At 37.5% G+C, this 18,390-nt stretch overlaps 2 protein-coding genes across 3 annotated transcripts in view; one reads left to right on the forward strand and one right to left on the reverse strand.

Moving 5' to 3' along the window:
* Positions 1 to 11,865, reverse strand: part of MTBP (MDM2 binding protein) — a 30,368-nt gene extending 18,503 nt beyond the window's left edge. The window contains exons 1-11 of one of the 2 annotated variants that reach the window (XM_064645892.1): positions 11,748 to 11,865; positions 10,714 to 10,794; positions 9,595 to 9,668; positions 9,326 to 9,471; positions 8,774 to 8,832; positions 7,194 to 7,338; positions 4,126 to 4,240; positions 3,413 to 3,547; positions 2,527 to 2,621; positions 1,760 to 1,826; positions 54 to 171 (exon numbers count right to left, since the gene is read on the reverse strand). In XM_064645892.1, the coding sequence (XP_064501962.1) occupies positions 54 to 171; positions 1,760 to 1,826; positions 2,527 to 2,621; positions 3,413 to 3,547; positions 4,126 to 4,240; positions 7,194 to 7,338; positions 8,774 to 8,832; positions 9,326 to 9,471; positions 9,595 to 9,668; positions 10,714 to 10,794; positions 11,748 to 11,811 (1,099 nt within the window). In that variant the 5' untranslated portion in view covers positions 11,812 to 11,865. Of the gene's footprint in view, positions 1 to 53; positions 172 to 1,759; positions 1,827 to 2,526; positions 2,622 to 3,412; positions 3,548 to 4,125; positions 4,244 to 7,193; positions 7,339 to 8,773; positions 8,833 to 9,325; positions 9,472 to 9,594; positions 9,669 to 10,713; positions 10,795 to 11,747 lie in introns of both variants that reach the window. The other variant, XM_064645884.1, reaches the window with a different exon arrangement.
* Positions 11,866 to 11,872: 7 nt separating this feature from the next.
* Positions 11,873 to 18,390, forward strand: part of MRPL13 (mitochondrial ribosomal protein L13) — a 33,028-nt gene continuing 26,510 nt past the window's right edge. The window contains exons 1-4 of the mRNA XM_064645947.1: positions 11,873 to 11,991; positions 12,493 to 12,616; positions 15,356 to 15,449; positions 17,029 to 17,089. Coding sequence (XP_064502017.1) covers positions 11,965 to 11,991; positions 12,493 to 12,616; positions 15,356 to 15,449; positions 17,029 to 17,089 — 306 coding nt within the window. The 5' untranslated portion in view covers positions 11,873 to 11,964. The remainder of the gene's footprint in view (positions 11,992 to 12,492; positions 12,617 to 15,355; positions 15,450 to 17,028; positions 17,090 to 18,390) is intronic.

Below are 18,390 nucleotides of genomic sequence, written 5' to 3' on the forward strand. Positions count from 1 at the left end.
CATATATATATACATGTACACTAATAGATATAGCCACAACAAAATATACCTACCAGTAATGACCTTGGGTTTCCTGGCCATATATTCCTTCCATTTCTTAGTACTCAGCTGGGCAGGAGACGGGATCACTACACTGCTTACATTACATGGCAATGTAAATAAAGCTCCCACCTAAATAATGAGAGCAAGTACAACACATGCAATATTACTGAAACCTGTTTTATATTTCAGTCTTGAGCTACCGATTTGGCATTATTTCAAGTGTACTTCAATTGATGAAAAACATCTTAACACATCTGTCAATTCACATCAATCAAAATGGAACAGCATTTGACATAGAAGCTGTAAAAGTTTTATTTACTTCTTAGTCCAGTTGAGAGATCATTACCTGCTGAATTTCTATTTTATAGATAAAAAGATATTTATTACCTATTACAATTCTTTCAGTATTCTGGCTACAAACACTGCTGTAGAGTAGTATCCAGAATGAGAACAGAATTCACAGATATTAGTTGGCATCAGTGACTCTGCATTCCTTTGAAAAACAATTTTATTTTTTTTTTCCTTCCTACATATTACCCTTCTCCATTAATCAGATACTGGACTATGTTTATGTCTCTATATAGATTCCAGGCCAATAAGCACTAACAGAAAAAATGCACATGTATTAGAATACTCAAGCAATAAAACAGTGCTATTACAGCTATTAGAAAAGCCTACAAATGCACAATATTTCCAGCAGCAGTCTGAAAAAAAATCCCTATGAGAAACTGTTATCTTCAAAATACATTCAATTCATCATGTGCAGACTCTAAAAAGTAATCTGACAATGTGTTTTGACTGTTTTGGCTTCTACTTTAAAAAAACTAGTGGAAATGCAAGCTCTTCGACTGTAAAAGATATTTGACCAAATATTCAGTACCCTTAAGTAAAATGAAAATTACCTGGGATATTTACCAATATAAAACCATTCTAGAAGATATTTTTGGTACAGCACTAGAAAAAGGATCTTTTCCTTTTCTGGCTAAGTATAATGGAGAATGGAGAGGCAGGGGAGAAAAAAAGTCACTAAACCCCTAAATAATAAACTGAAATGAAACATACAGCCTGATAATGGGATACCATCTCCACAGCAAATAAAGAACATAAGTTATTAAGAATAACTGTACCAGCATTTTAACATTGCAGGTTTTGTTTTGATTGGCATAGATTTATTTTATAAACTAAAAAACTTCCCTAAACAAACATGTATCACCTTTTATGTAAAAGTGATATTCAGGAAAAACATCTTCAAAACAATACTGTGGCTATGAATAATCACACTATCATTCCAAGGCAAAGCAGGGAGGGGGAAAATAGGATTATAAATGTTTCATGAACCCTTTTTATCCAAAATCAGAACGTAAATGCAGAATATGCACATGTAAAATAAAAAAGCTTACCACTTCAGAGTAGCTAGATATATTTTGTAGGCTGCACATGTGCCTTTTTAGCCTTTTGCTAAAAAAATCAATAGTTAAATTATGATAGCACAGAAATTATCTGTCAGGATATGATTAAAAGTTGCAAAATGTTTTAAGAGATTAAAACTTAGCTAAGGTAAAGAGAAAAACATCTTTAAAAGCTCTATTTGCTTTAGAGCTAAATATTGAAGAGGCTTACACAGAGACTAGGTTTAAAAATATTATTCCTGTATCTTTTATAGACAATATACATACTTCCATTTTTTTGCTATATGTAATTAAAAAGAAGTTTTCACCTTCCCAGAGAGAAAAGAAATCTGGTCCAAAAGCAGTGTAGATGTTTTCTTTGTTCTTGACAGGCTCCTGAATGGAACAGTTTAAGGAACCTCGTCTTCACAAAAAACTCTGCATCTCAACTTTGCAAATCAAGTTCAAAGAAGGACTGCAAGTGTTTAAGTTTTTATGCGCTTTGATGCAACAGTATCATAAAACATACAAAACTCACCACAGATACTTATAGATTCAAAATCATGGAAGACTTATACATCCTAAGCTACTATTGTTTCACCAAGACTAGTACCCAAAGCACATACATTTAAAACCAATAGTAATACACCTTGAGATCTCTGCAGCATACACACAAAAGAAAACTGCTCTGCTACATCTTCCCATAGATTTTGCCCCTGCACAATAAAAACTTAATTTGTGGGCAAATGATCCTATATTGTGAAGCATGTTACATTCATTAACTAGCAAGGCTTCAGGGTTTTTAAACTCACACAGAAAAAAACATTTCTCTATTCTTTTCCCACAAATAGCATGCACATCAACAGACAAATGATATGTGTGATAATATCAACACTATCTGGTCATTGTTAGAGTAATTTAAATTTCAAAATTAAAAAAATCCAGTGGTGAAGAATCACTGACTATTTTGGCAGGCTAGAATGGAATGAGCCCTTGCAATCCCCATCTCTCTGTTGTTTGCACAGGTAGATTCTGATTGTTTTTTTTCTGCTACAGACAATTATCAGTAGTAGTTTAGATCCTTAAAATAGGATACAGTTCAAATTCCAGATCTGATATAAAAATGGAGGGTAGATCAGAGAGCACCACCATCTGTAAAAATTCTAGGGCAGGACCATAGTAATGAAAAACCTGAAAAGACATCAAATCAAAAAACCTGTAACACAATGTATGATGTTATCTCAGTATAACTTTCTCAAGTGTTTTGCTAGGGGCATTTCCCTTACAGATAACATCTGAAAGAGGTATAAAAGACATAAAGGAACAGAAAAACAATTCACAATATTATATTAAGCATAATTATATAAAAACCAAGGAGAGTATTTAATTCTGTTTAATAAAGCTTACTTCCTAGAATGTCAACCACGTGCATCAAATGAGTTCTAACTCTTATCCAAAGAAAAATAAGTTCTGACAGGAACAGACAAATGCAATCCAAAATGTATATATTTTAACAATGAAATAACAAATTCATAATTGATACCAATTTTTATAAACACTCATTTTTGTTTTCATCAACAGATATGATTCTGAAGTTCCTATCAACTGTCTACTTCCAGTGGAAAACATGAAACAGCAACAGTGTAAAAAAACCCAAAAAATCCTAAACTTTTAAAATTAAGTGGAAAAGGTTAATTTAATACAGAATTCATAAATTAGATATTTGAGTATTAAGATTGAACAAAGTCTCAATTTCTACTTGAAAAAATCTTGGTATGGTATTTCTATGAAAAACAGATGAAATTTTAAGGACCTATTTTGATAAGACACATGAACAAAAGAAGCATTCCTCAATCTTATCCAGTACAAACTTTTATGTTTAACTTTCGGTTCTGACTAGAGTTTCCCCAGTTACTAATTTTCTCAGGAAAGTAAAACAGATGAATTCTAAAAGTAAAAGAAAGATCAAGAATAATACTTGCTTCTGGCAAAGCATCAGTATTCCTTGATTGCTGCTCTTTTTTACCAGCAAGGCAAGAACTTAAATGTGCAGTGCTGAATGTCTTTGCTGAAGTGCTTTTTATACAAAATTCTGGAAAGTCAACTCCTGATCCAAACTGGAGGGAAAGAAAGACAATAAATGTGTCAAAAAAGGAGATAAAAATTATTTCTTTTCAGCCAGTTAGATGTATTGTTATTTTTAACAATTAGTATTATATTTGTTTCCATCAGATCTGTAAAACTAAGTAAAAGTACTGCGCTTAGATAACCAAGTACTAAATCCAAAACCTTAATACTGAAAATGTAAACAATGCCTTTCACAGTCACAAAGTTTTCAGTCTTTGCTGAAACATGAGATGTGCACTTGCAACAATGACTTACAATTACATAATAATTATTTGTGATAGATAGAAAACAATATAGTTTTGAACAATAAGTTGTCTCAACAAATATTTCAGAGGAGAGCAACTGGATTTCAAGTTCAAATCTTGATCCATTAACCTCATTTATCCTTTCATCATGCTAAAAAAGCAAGTTATTCCACCACCCACCCAGACAGATTGCACACTAGTTCTTTGAATTACACTGTCAAAACCAAATCTGGCTTAAAGCTTAAAATGCACTGTACAATACACGCTCTAAATGAGAAACATAGATGCTTTAAAAATTACCACAGCTGAAAAAATTATTTTACCTTTCTTTCCCATATCTGAATCCTTCCTCTCCAGAGTTCCTTTAAATCAATAATATTCATGATATCATCTGAAGACACAAAGTCTGCTGATAGATAGTCTGCAATCTTTTGCCAGCTACTGCAAAAATATGGAATTAATCTTACTGAATTTAGTATTACAAATTAACATGAAGTGCAGTTTGACTGAATTTACCTATTACCTCTTAGCACTGAACGGTCTTGTGTATGTTAAGACAGACATATATAGCTTTGTATTTCACAAAGTAAAAAATATTGCAGAATTTCTCATTCAGGCTCTGTAAAGGAAGGTGTTCACATGCTCCATGAAGGTGACAGCAAAGAACTTTGACAGAAATCAAACAAGACTGGCAATGGCAAGCTGCAGGCAGACCATAGTAAAGTTGGGTGCTAGAAGCTGCAGCAAAGCCAGGTAGCCATCACTGGGGCTATCACTGGTCCCTCTAGATGGTTTGTAGTTAACCTTCTAAGCAGAGTAAATATGACTGCAGCACAAGCATTACCCAAATTCAACAAGAGAGAGAACAGCCAGTATCTGTGGGTTCTAGTGGCAGTCTGTCTTCTAAGTGAAATCAGCACCATCAGCAGAACAGGAAGAATAAGTGAGGTAACTTTCACCAGAGATACTCTATGCCCAAATGGCCTCATTTTACATAAAAGGCTTCTCAGACAACTGCAAGAGAAGTGTAGGGAACAGAATAAAGGTCTCTATGTAACCTTTGTTGATCTCACCAAGGCTTTCGATACTGTGAGCAGAAAAGGTCTGTGGCAGATTTTGGAACGTTTAGGTTGTCCCCTCAAGTTCCTTAAAATGATCATCTCGCTCCATGAGGATCAGCATGGCCAAGTCAGATATGGTGATGCACTTTCTGAGCCCTTTCTAATAACTAATGGTGTGAAACAAGGCTGCGTTCTCGCTCCTACCCTATTCACAGTCTTTTTCAGCATGATGCTCCAAAGGGCCACAGCAGACCTCGATGATCAGGACGGTATCTACATTTGATATCGTACTGGTGGAAGCCTTTTCAACCTAAGGCAACTGAAGACCCACACCAAGACCTTAAACCATCTTGTCCAGGAGCTGCTTTATGCTGATGACGCCGCCCTTGTTGCCCACACAGAAGCAGCTCTGCAGCGTTTAACATCCTGCTTTGCAGACGCTGCTGAGCTCTTTGGGCTGGAAGTCAGCTTAAAGAAGACAGAAGTTCTCTATCAACCTGCACCTCAGGAAGTCCCCCATCATCCCCACATCACCATTGGCCAATCAGAGCTCAAATCAGTCCAGCAGTTTAATTACCTAGGCAGCCTCATCTCCTCGGATGGTAAGATTGACGGAGAGACAGACAATAGGTTAGCAAAGGCATACAGTGCTTTTGGAAAACTCCATAAAAGAGTATGGCGTAATAAACACTTGAAGAAAAGTACCAAGATCAGTGTTTACAAAGCCATAGTGTTGTCTACTCTTTTATATGGTTCTGAATCGTGGGTCATCTACCGCCACCACCTGCGTCTCCTAGAACACTTCCATCAACGCTGCCTCCGTACAATCCTAAACATCCACTGGTCAGATTGTGACCAATACATCTGTTCTAGAATAAGCAGCAATCACAAGTATTGAGGCCATGTTACTGAGAACACAGCTGCGCTGGGCAGGACACGTCTCCAGGATGAAGGACCACCACCTCCCTAAGATCTTGCTTTATGGTGAACTTGCCACTGGCTGCTGCAAGAGAGGAGCCCCGAAGAGAAGATACAAGGACTCCCTGAAACAACATCTCAGCCTTGGCCATATTGATCAACATAACTGGTCCACCCTGGCCTCAAATCGGGAGGCCTAGAGACACACCATCTATAACACTGCTGTTTCCTTTGAGAACGCACACAGGATCACTCTCAAGGAGAAAAGACAACACAGAAAGAACTGTGCCTTGCAGAATATACCACCTAAGGAGTCTTTCTGCTGTGCCTTTTGCAATTGGACATGTCTATCTCACATTGGCCTCATTAGCCACCAGCGTGCTTATAACAAACGTGGATAGAGCCTTTCCCAAATCTCGTTCGCGAAGCCCAGCCATGATGACATAAAAGGCAGCAGAAGCACTTATTCAGTCAAAAGCTGATTCCACAGGATGATACCAATGAGCACTGAGATCAAATGCTCATGGAAGTCCCTGCAGTAAGTTTATCATCCTCCATATACCTCAGAGAGTACTATGTAAGAGGTATATTGCTTATTCTATCCAAGGACTGAACATTCAACTTTTTAATTTTCAACAGTTTTATTAATTTAGGATTAAGCTTAATCACACATTCTACAAAGCAAACTTGAATCTTTTGGGCATGGAGGGGAGGGGAAGTGGAGGTAACTTTGCCAAGTTATTCAGTATCCACACAATCATTCACTGTGGGGGGGGAAAACCCCAAACTACTGTGATTTATCATGGCCTTTTTATGTCAATTAGAGGAGGACAGTAAGGAAACTACTGGACTGAATTTCAACTTGAATTAATAGCCTCAGTGACTCTTCAGAATAATAAATTCTTCAGAAGCATATAGGAAGTAATTGAGCATTTATACTCTTTTTTGACAAGGGACAAATCAGACACTATTCTTCCTCCCTGAAATGTAATACCAAAGATAATTAAAGTAATGTAAAATTTTAAGTAAAATCAGCAGAGGTATGGATTCATTTAAAAAAAACCTGGAAAACTAAAATCAATATACAAGTTATTATGTAGCATAGTACAACAACTTGAAAACACTGTATGCACACTAAAGACAATAGGGAAGAGAAAAAATTTTACCTTTTCCTCCTAGAGAAAACAAGAAGTTCAAAGGACTTGTTTTTTTGCCTGCCTCTTTGGTTAGGGCATGTATTTACAACAAATCAGCATGAGTAATTCCTGCCCTCATACAGTAATAGACTAATCTATGTATTTTCAAAGTAAATACGTAAAATATTCAAGATGCTGTTTTTATTTAAAAGCACTGACCTATGCTAACACAAAACAGGAGTGACCTTGTTTACAGCCCTGAAATAAATGCCATACCCTTTTGCATCATTTGCTGCAATAGTGATCTGTGCAGAGTGCCATTCTCTCAGGTGTTTCAGGGCACCAATAGCAGGTAAGCAGTCTTTTAACTTGGGTCCATCTCGTTCAACAGCCTGCAGTATTACATCCACCATCGCTCTGCCTATAAAAACAGTTATATATGACTCAAAGTACCATGATTCAGTAAATTATTCAATCATTTAAAGATAGAAAAGTTCTGATTACCACTGATTGCATTAAAACGGGCTAAAATATCAGCTTCAAGTAACTTCAGTGAGATCTAAAACACTTTCCATGCATTTTTAGCTCATCCCTTGCTGCTCCTCTTAAATGAACACAAAACATTTTGCCATTCCCTCAGTGACAGTGGTTCTATACCTTTCTCCTCTCTCACTCAGCACTGACAGATAAGACTTGTCTCCCATACAACTATGCTATTTCATTTCCCTTCTTTTAACACTCTAATCTCTAGATTTAATAATCTAGATTTAATCTCTAGATATACTTTCTCACAGCACTGAGAGGCCACACATCGAATCCTGTGTCCAACTCTGGGCCCCTCAGTTCAGGAAGGACATTGAGGTGCTGGAGCAAATCCAGAGATGGGCAATGAAGCTGCTGAAGGGTCTGCAGCACAAGTCCTACGAGGAGCAGCTGAGGGAGCTGGGGTTCTTTAGCCTGGAGGAGGCTCAGGGGAGACTTTCTCACTGTCTGGTGAGACAACCTCCTTTCAGGTGGTTGTAGCCAGGAGGTGCTTGGACTCTTCTCCCAGGCAATTAGTGATAGGACAAGAGGACATAGTCTTAAGCTGCACCAGGAGAGGTTTAAGTTGGATATTGGGAAGAATTTCTTCACAGAAAGGTGATTAGATATTGAAATGGACTGTCCAAGGAGGTGGTGAAGTCACCATTCCTGGAGGTGCTTAAGGAAAGACTGAATGTGGCTCTTAGTGCCATGGTTTAGTTGACAAGGTGTTTAGTCAAAGGTTGGACTCGATGATCTTAGAGGTCTTTTCCAACCTTAATGATTCTATGATTGTCGTTCTTCCTACATTCCTTTGCTATCCCAAATCAACCACTGCAACATTACATAACCCTAACCTGCAAGGTGATACTTATCTCCAGTTTGCAAAATCTAAATCCAATAGTTCTGATATATTTTTCTTCTCAGCTTCTTGACTCCCACCCACAAGCAGTCAGCTGGCAACTTAGATGTAAGCCTGATGTCAACATCTTCCTTTATTTTCATAAAAAACTTCCTGTTGAGTTTTGTATTGCTTACTACTATTACGACTTTGACATCATTTTAGGTGGAAAAATTAATTATATAAATATCCACCTTAAGCTCTACTGACATACAGCCTTCCAAAGAAACAAGCAAACTAGTCCATAAGCTGATTTGCAATGCCAACCATGCTCAGTTCTTTAACTACCTGCAAGAGCTTCATTAAGGTAATTCAGCTAACAAACTAATATCCTCTGAATTTTTTAATTTGATTATGATTTTACCACACGAGTTTTTAGAGTAATAACTAAGAAGACAATCTCCAATGAGATTGCTTTTTAAAGAGAGATTACCTGGGGCAGGCAGTTTATCAGCTAACTGATGCAGACTTTCAGCAGCTTCATCATAGATACTGAAAATGAAGAGCAACATGGTTAGAAACAAAATATAAACAAAATCATTTAGAAACCAAAAGGTACAACTAACGAGGACTACCTGATGTAAGTATCTTACAACTTTAAAACTCTGCACAAACATATACCTAGGGAATGAGAAATACTTATCTCTTCTTTTACTGAGGCAGAAGTAAGCCTAATGACATCAAAATAAACTGCAGTAAAACTGGAAGTAGGATTCAAGATGGATTAGCAAGTAATTTTTTTCTGTGTATATAGATGTCAGCTGTTAGGAAACTGTTCAGTTACCCTATAAAAATCATCTGTAACTAAAAAAATTAAAGCTATGTTAAACAAAATAGAATTATTTTCAGTAGTAGTAAGGGATTACTAGTTAATATAGTTAACTGTTGCTTTGGTAGTCACTTGTTAAATTTTCTTGATTCCCTTGGGTTATTACTGTTAAATGTCAGATCACTACACTTGCAATTAAAATATTAATATGCATACTCAGTCAGAGACAGTGACTCCCGACTGTTATTGTCATCTTCCTCCAAGTTTTGTATGGCTCCCAGGTATTCATCAATGTTTGTTTGGAGAGAGTCTTCAGTTTTCTGTGTGTCAACATTTACCTCCTCCCAATCAGAACTGCAATACTAACCAAACAAAAAGACTTTATTAAGCAAAAAGAATTTTGAACATCACAGTTTTAACTTGCTCTACAGAGAGGCAGACAGTTAGGGAACTTATATTCTGAAAAAAAAAAAAGTGTATCTTACCTGATAATAACCGCATATAACATGACTTGCAAAATACCATTTCTTTGCACCTGGAATACCAGCCACTGAACATGCTGCAAAGAGATACAGCAATTATTTAAAATAATAGATCCACTACAATCTATTCTTCCTATTATAATGAACATCTCTGTTGAAAGACTCTCTGTAAGTCATTTAATGTGCCACAATGACTTGAGTTCTACTTTCCTTTGGCATTGTAATTAAGTTCTAAACATGTTACGATGTAGATAAGTGTTTCAGCAAGTGTCTTAACTATTACTGGCCTTCTGACTTTCAATAAGAAAGAAAAACTTTTACCTCTTCTCTCTTCTGGGTAATAATGCTTTCTATTTGCAGGATCTGTATCATACCTGAGCTAAATCACACCTTTCATAAATATGGTTCAGAGAGTTCATAAAATGAGATTCTCTCAACATTTCTATGCAATAAGAGCACAGAAGTTGAAAACTGCTCAATGTTCCCATCTCCATGAATTTTAAGAGCTTTTAGTGGTTTCCCCACACGAATCCCAATAATACAACTGTGACAAGCTTTTAACAGCTCAACAATAGATATCCAAAACAAGTAAAGAACTAAGAAAGCATTTATTAAACAAAACAGAACAAAACCTGCAAGGTGATATTTATCACTTATCACATCTGGCCCGTCAAAGTACTAAAGCAGATCTTAAGAAATCTACTTTAAGATTATAAAATGACTTAATAAATACTCATGGATTAAGATTCTGAATTGTTACCCAACAGACAAATATTGCTTCCACTGAAAAAATTAGAAGATATTATAGGAGCAATGAAAATATCATGCTTCCCACCGACTTGAGAAACAAGCCCTTTTCTACTTTTCCTTGTTCAACTGGAATGAAATTTGTCAACTTTTCAAAACCTTTCCCTTTAATTTCTCATGTCCAGTCTATCTAATCTCCTTATACCTTAGTTGCTGAATTGTCATCAATTCTCCACAGAAAAAGGAGCAGCAGGAGCAGTCCCCCACCACTGCATTTGGGTTTACTTTTATTTCTGACTTGTTTCCCCTTGATCATAAGATGTGCCTAGGTCAATCCCCGGTAATGCTTCCCTTACTGTCCATTGCTATATTTACCTGGGAATGCGCTCACATCTGCGTTTATAGATGTGTTACAGCTTTCTTTCAGGAACTGATACATATCTGCAGCAGTTCCAGCTGGAAAAAAAAAAAAGTTTTTTCTTTTAAATTACTGAATTATGGAAGTTAAATCTTACTTTCCTGGAAATACAGCATAAAGTTTGGTGTAATATTAGAAGTTATGTCTGATTATTTTTTTTTTTAAAGAGAACCATCAACTGCAGATTTACGGGAGTTTTAAAAAGGCAAATTTTGCAAAATTCTCATTAAAGTCCTGCTCATGAATCGCACGACGGAGTTACATGGCAGCGTCAAAGTTTCTGCAGGTTAAAGTCACCAAGAAACCAACGCGGGGTTTAAGCAAGCAGGATACAGGAGGGGTTTAGGAGGCGGGATCCGGAGGGGGTTCAAGGAAGCAGGATCCAGGATGGGTTTAAGGGGGCAGGACCTAGAAGGGTTCAAGGAGACAGGATCCAGGAGCAGTTTAAGAGGCAGGATCCAGGGGGCATTCAGGAAGGCAGAATCCAGGAGGGTTAAGGAGGCAGAATCCAGGAGGGGTTCAAGGAGGCAGGATCCAGGAGGGGTTCAAGGAGGCAAGTGTTTGTCAGCTCCGGGAAATGTTTAATGAGGCAGGATCAGGGGGGAGGTTAAGGAGGAAGGATCCAGGGAGGGTTCAAGGAGGCAGGATCCAGGAGGGGTTCAAGGAGGCAGGATCCAGGAGGGGTTCAAGGAGGCAGGATCCAGGAGGGGTTCAAGGAGGCAGGATCCAGGAGGGGTTCAAGGAGGCAGGATCCAGGAGGGGTTCAAGGAGGCAGGATCCAGGGAGGGTTCAAGGAGGCAGGATCCAGGAGGGGTTCAAGGAGGCAGGATCCAGGAGGGGTTCAAGGAGGCAGGATCCAGGAGGGGTTCAAGGAGGCAGGATCCAGGAGGGGTTCAAGGAGGCAGGATCCAGGAGGGGTTCAAGGAGGCAGGATCCAGGAGGGCCCGCCCGGCCGGGCCCCGCGGCCCCGGCCCCGACCCCGCGGCCGTACCTGGTCCGGGCCCTCCCGCGGCCCTGCGCTCCCCCCAGCTCAGGAGCAGCACGTAGCGGTCCATGGCCGGGCGGGGACCGGGACAGGAGCAGGGCCGGGGCCGGGGCCGCTCCGAAGGTCCCGCGCTGCCGCCCGGGCGCCGCCCCTCCCAGGGCAGCGCTTCCGCTTCCCGCGGGCGCGGCGGCCCCGGCGCTCCCGGCCCTCGGCGCGGGGCGGGATGGCGAGTTACACCAAGGCCGCTCAGGTGAGCCGGGGCTTTCGGAACCCGGGGCCGTGAGGGAGCGGGTCAGCAGGCCCCAGTGTCGGTGCTGAGGGTTCCCCTGGCAGGAGCCGCCGTGTGCGGCACGTCCGAGGGACAGAGATCCCCGCAGCGGCCGGGGCTGTGCGCGGGCCGGGAGCTGCCTGGGAGAGCTGTGCCCTTCACCGGGCGGGACGGGGACGTTGGGCATTAAATATCCTGCAGCGATGTTACAGCTCGAATAGCGATAATGGGTGCTTCCAGCAGGAGATCTGCATTTTTGAAACAAAATCCTCAGGGCCTGTAACCTTTCAGTTGTGTTACGCATGTACATCGTTCTGTATCGTGGTGCGCCGTCCCTTTAAAGGTTATTTTAAGGGGGTGTCGATGGGAATTAATATCTTCCAGTATTTTTGAGTGTAAAAGAAGCGTTGATTTAATTAAAGAAGCTGGGTTGTGGTATCGTGAGCTTTTACTGTTTTAAGTACTGCCTCTCTTTTTCTTCAGCAATGGGCCACTTTTGGCAGAGCCTGGTACCTCCTGGATGCGAAGATGCAGCCCCCAGGAAAAATAGCAGCTGCGACTGTGATGAGACTTGAAGGCAAACATAAACCTATTTATCATGCACTAAGTGAGTGTTGCAGTGGTTGGAAGCAAATTTTCTTTCTTTCACTTGTATGTTTATTCCAATTTCAGTTTTAAAATCAAGCCTGATATGAAAGGTTACATTTTTCATTTGCTTGTAAATTATAAATTAATTAGTTTTCTTTCTCATCTTTTTTATCATACCCTTCTACAACTTTATGTTGTTTCTTTACCAATGCATATCAAGCATGTTATGAATTTATAGTTTATTTTAAGTAACTGAATTACAGTGGGTTGTGCTTTCATTATTTTAAAAAATATCAAAATATGTTTCATTGTATTGATTTCAGATGTAGAGATTTAATTCACAGTGCACATAATGAAACATTGATGCAATTCTTGGTTAGATTTTCTGAATGCTACCTTTCAGTATGCACACAGCACCACAGTCTTGGAGTGCTTCTTCATTCTGAATAAGGTACAGAAAAGTTCTGTCTTCATGAAGTAGTGGGCACAATCTGAAACACAGAAGGTTCCCTCTGAACATCAGGAAACATATTTGTGAGAATGACTGGAAGTGGTTGTCCAGGAGGTTGTGGAGTCTCCATCCTTGGAGATTTTAAAAAAATGCCCTGCTTTTAGCAGGGCAATCTGATGACATGACCTTCAGAGGCCCCTTCCTGTCTCAGACGTCCTGTGATGATCAGGCTGGAACCTTTCAACAATGATTAGGGGAGACATAATCATTGTTGAAAGATACTTTCTTGTTTAAATAAAACAATCATGTTACTTTTCTGCAAGTTAGAAGATTCAGCAGTAACAATGTATCTGTGCTATTGTTCATTACTTGTAGTACTGTAGTGCCTGTCTCAGGAATAAGTGTTTTATAAATAGTAAAAGGTTGATCCCTCATACTGCTGGACCAGTGTTTCCTTTAACACCCATGAAGATTTTTCAAGAGACATTACTGAAACATAAAGGAAACCTTGACGTTTGTTCATGCATGTGAAATGTACATACTAAAATTATACTTGAACTGTTTCATAATAGAAGGTAGGATTTGTAGTTGTCTAAAGATGTTTTAAATACCAGAGTTCTGCTGCTGCAAATTTTGTGGTATCCACAAGATGTCACTGGAGACTTAAGGCTATCTGAAAAACAAAGCAGATGCTGAGAGGAAGGTTTTGATTTTTCTGTGGGAAAGATCTTTGACACTTCTATGTCCATGAAGTTATAAAGTCCTGGAAAGTCATTTCAAGGGTAACTGTATTTGGTTTGAAGTATTCTATAAATCAGTACTAAATTCGCATTACACACGAGATTGACATTGAGAGGTAACTACTACTGAGACATTTGATATTCCCTATGAAAACCAAATATGCAAAAATTCGTGGTTGATGTACTTAACACTTTTTTTTTTTTAATGAACTAACAAATCTTTTAGTGTCTTTGAAATAAAAATAGACCGAATAACATTGTAGGGATGTTTTTGTTGTTTTGTTTTTAATTTGGTATCCGGATTGTTAATTTGGTGTTCATGCAAGTGGAAAACCGTTGGCAGAAATTTCTTTAGATGAGCTTATTCTGTAATCTTCCCAACAAAAAACCCCAAAAAACCAATGCCCGTTCCCTGATATTTATGTAGACACACAGTATTTTTAGAGCTGGACTGTCAGTGAAGATGTTTAAATTGCATTAAAAGAACACAAGATTAAAAAATTGTAAAAAAACTTAAATAAGATGTGAAACTTGCATTGATTAATTATGTGCTGCTATAAAAAATACATGCTCAATTTAAGCCCTGCTTTGTACAGCTGCTTTGTTATCTACTCAAAAATGTTTTAATCAAGTGAGTCTCTTCAAATATTTGTGTTCTAATATAGTGATGGAAGTGAGAGTGACCTCTGGACAAATAGTTTTCCAGCTGATTGAATGTGTGGTTATGGGTTATATAGCTGTTCAAGATCATTATTTCTGAAATGAAAAACTACTCTTTTCTCATATTTCTATGATATTTTTGAGATAGTTTGGGTTTTATTAGCACTTTATTAGTATAGAAGATCTAGTAAAATAACTGTTTCAGGCAGGGTGATAGATTATAGACTTTGCACTTAAAAAACTTTTGATGTTAAAGTTGCTGATATAAGCCTAAACATGTGTATGTGCTGTAACATTCACTTCTGTTTGATTGATGAAAATGTGGGAGTTTTCCCAACAGAGCTATTGGAGGATTTTTTAGGGCTTTTCTCCCTCCTCCCTCCCAACACTAAATTTTTTTTTTCTTTTATATATTTAGCCCTAAAGTGTAATTATTTAATAGAATTATTTTACTTCAGTCCTTCAGTAAACATAGGTACTGTTTTTATGAAATAAAATAAATGTTTTGCATCATTTGGAACTAACCTTTTTTTCCCTGTTGTTTTTTTTTTTTAAATATAGGTGCATATGCAGCATAATGTGTTGAGTAGAATAATACGCTTGCCTGTAAGCCACATTTCCAGATCTTAGCTGAATAATTGCAATGATTTAATTATGTACTCTGGTGGTATTTTACTTCTCGCCTGCCTTCTAACCTGACAGTACTAAAAAATATTGTAATTAAGGTTGGTATTTAGGTGCTGATTTGGATAGTGTGACTCAAAAAGCTCAGATCTTTAAATTTCAGCTTTATGAAATGCGTGTTTATGTGCTACTACATATGTATCACACACATAATAGTTGTTATTTTGGTTGATTTCCCCTATGGTTGTCTTTAATATTTTCCACTTATTTCTAAACCTTGTAGATGACTGTGGAGATCATGTTGTCATAATAAATACAAGACATATTGCCTTCTCTGGTAACAAGTGGGAGCAGAAAGTATATTCTTCACACACTGGGTAAGATTTATAGTATATAATGAAATGAGCTTGTGATAAATTCAATGTCATATTTTCTTGATAATGAAAGTCTTTTTATAGCATATTGGTTCAAAAGGGAATTCCTACTTATGGTTTTGGGGGGTTTTTGGTTTAGATTGCATGTATTACAGTGTTTAAAATGAATCCATTTTCTACCTTTTTCTTCCTTTTTTTCCTTTTCTTTCCTTTTTTTATCCCCAGTGTATTGTTGTTAGGGACATCACCTAACTCAAAAGTAGTTAGAACAACTGAATAAGTAAAGAGATTTGGTGAACCAGGTTGTGTCTTGTATGAACCTCTGGACACAATGATCTGGACTTTTCTGTTTAGTGTGTAATAAGATATTTCTATTGACACTACATATTTATTTTATATATAAATATAAATAAAATTAATTAGACAATGAAAAAAATTGGGAAAACTAGTAAAAAATGAAATGCTCTCCAGATGTACTGATATACACTTTGTTATTGCATACAGTAGTGTACAGTATATTATTCTGGCAGACATAACTTGTTTACAGATGGGAGCGCAATAATCAATTACAGACAGTGTGGCAGTGATCCCATCAGTGCTCCTATTTTATACAATGATACTACTATAAATAATAATCTCTAAGTGTCAAAATGTATCCATTTGGGAGATGTATAAATCGTGTTGAAAAAGCTAATTTTGCTGGTGCTAATGTTGCAATCCTGAAATTTCTTTGCTGAATCGCTGAGAAATTCTTGTTCAGAGTTGATGGAAATAAATGTGTGATTTTTTTTCTCCACCCCAATATGACTTCTTAAAATTTTCAGTAAAACTGATGTGTAAGTTGAAGCACTTGCATAAGAATTATACACTTAAAACTAATACTTAATTCCATGCAGCCCTGTGGACGTCTTACTGATGCTGGGCTTATTTTCATTTCACTTAGGCTGATACCTAATAACGTAGTTAAATCAAAATGAAACCCAGCTTTACCTGACTTCTGTGTAATTTCTTACTTCACTCTATCATTCATTTAAAGCTTATGTATAAATCTGAATTAGTGCAGTTATCCACAGGATATCCCATAGACTTTAGACAGATGGATCCATTGCAATAAAAGTAAAATTTTACAACTGTAGATATGCCAAGTCTTGCTAAGGTTTATTTAAAATAGTAAGAAAATAATAAGTACTACTCAATACGGATGTCTTGTATGTCATCCACAGACTAGTTTTGAGTCTTGATCGTCTGGAAATATTTCCAGGTTTTGCATATCTTACTCCCATTGTAATCTGTAGCTGTTGTGGTATATTTAATAAGCAGTTTTAAAGATATATCCATCTGCTTGTGAAGCACAGGCTTTTTAATACTCAAGTGAATAAAAAATTACAAATGGTGTCAAACTTGGATAGTTGACAGGATAGAATCTTTCAAATAAAATACAATTTTTGGCCTCATGAGAACAACTTCCTTTTTTGAGGGCTTCTAATACCATTACACCGTTGTTCAAGATGTAGTGATACCTGTGTTAACGTTGTGCTTGAGCATGTAGAATTCAGCTTGTATGTATGTTCTGTTTTTCTAGTTATCCTGGTGGTTTCAAACAAGTGACAGCAACTCAGCTCCACTTGAAGGATCCAACCGCTGTAAGTTTCCCCTTCTTCCCTTCCATTTGTGAAGCTGGGTTTTTTTCACTTAATTAGTTCCCCTAAACAAATGGGATCAGTTACCTGCATCTCTAAAGCTGAATTACAGACATTTGGCTAATCATTCTTAAAAGCTTGACTTGTGATACCGTTTTTGTAAACAACATGTTTTCGGGGTTAGATTGTAATTTGTATTTTCGTTGTTCTTCCCTGGAGTCCAAAGGAGCAAATCAAGCTCGTTTGCTTCACTAATTTTCCACTTATTCACTTGCTTTTAGTTTCAGGGGCCTGACCTTTCTCATAAGTGAACTGCCTCAAATTTGACTTAGCTAAGCTTCAGCTTAAGGACTCTATTGCTTTTTTAAGACCCAGCAGGAATAATGCTAATCTTAAAAATCTTAGAAAGTGCACCTGTGTCTTTCTCCCAGTAAAATTCAGCTGTAGGTTTTGTTAATTGATGCTGTTTTTTAAAATCTGTTTTGCAATGCTGTGCATTCATGGTCTGTGAAAGAACTGGAAATGGTGATTACGTTGAATGTAAACCTCTTTACTAACTGTCTGTGTTAGACTGTTATAAATCCTGAATATCAGTGTTCATATGTTTGTACTGATTAAAAAACTGAGGAAGATATGAACAATTTGGTACATTGACTTACACAGTTATGAAATTACGTTTACTAAGGTGTTGAATGGTCAGCATTGGAGTATTGAATAAGTACTAATGTTTCAGAACATGATTTGAGGCCCACAGAGATTAATAGATACCTATGTTTAATTTTGACTTTGAAATGCTTTCATTTGAGTCACCTTATATATAAAATATAAAAGTACTTCTTCCTTTTCCTAGAGAAATTTTATCTGCAGAATTCTTGGGTTTTGTCAGTTACTTATTATCAGTGATTTAGAAATCCTGGATTGTCCCAAGACTGCCTTATTCAAGATGTTGAGCAAGTAATCAATAAAAAAAGTAATCCATATGAACTTGCCTGTTTTTTTTTTTTCTGCTATTGCAGTTTCTATATCCTACAGTTCAATATTATGTTCTGTATAGAATTTTTTTAAAAACAACTTAAATGCTTTTGTGAACAACCTCTAAGATAGTTGTAATTCCTTTGGGAATTGCTGGTAGTTCCATGTCTAAAATGGATTCTTCAACCCATTTCATTTGAGCTTCAGGCAGATGCTGTGCACTGGGAGGCAGTGTAACACAACTTGTTTGTTAGGGCATGAGAACTGGATGTTCTATAAATTACCTTCTGGCATTCATTCTGAAATACCTCTTTTCTTGCCAAACTCATAGA

Source organism: Pseudopipra pipra, chromosome 1 (genome assembly GCF_036250125.1).
Source record: "Pseudopipra pipra isolate bDixPip1 chromosome 1, bDixPip1.hap1, whole genome shotgun sequence".
Classification (NCBI taxonomy): Eukaryota; Metazoa; Chordata; class Aves; order Passeriformes; family Pipridae; genus Pseudopipra; species Pseudopipra pipra.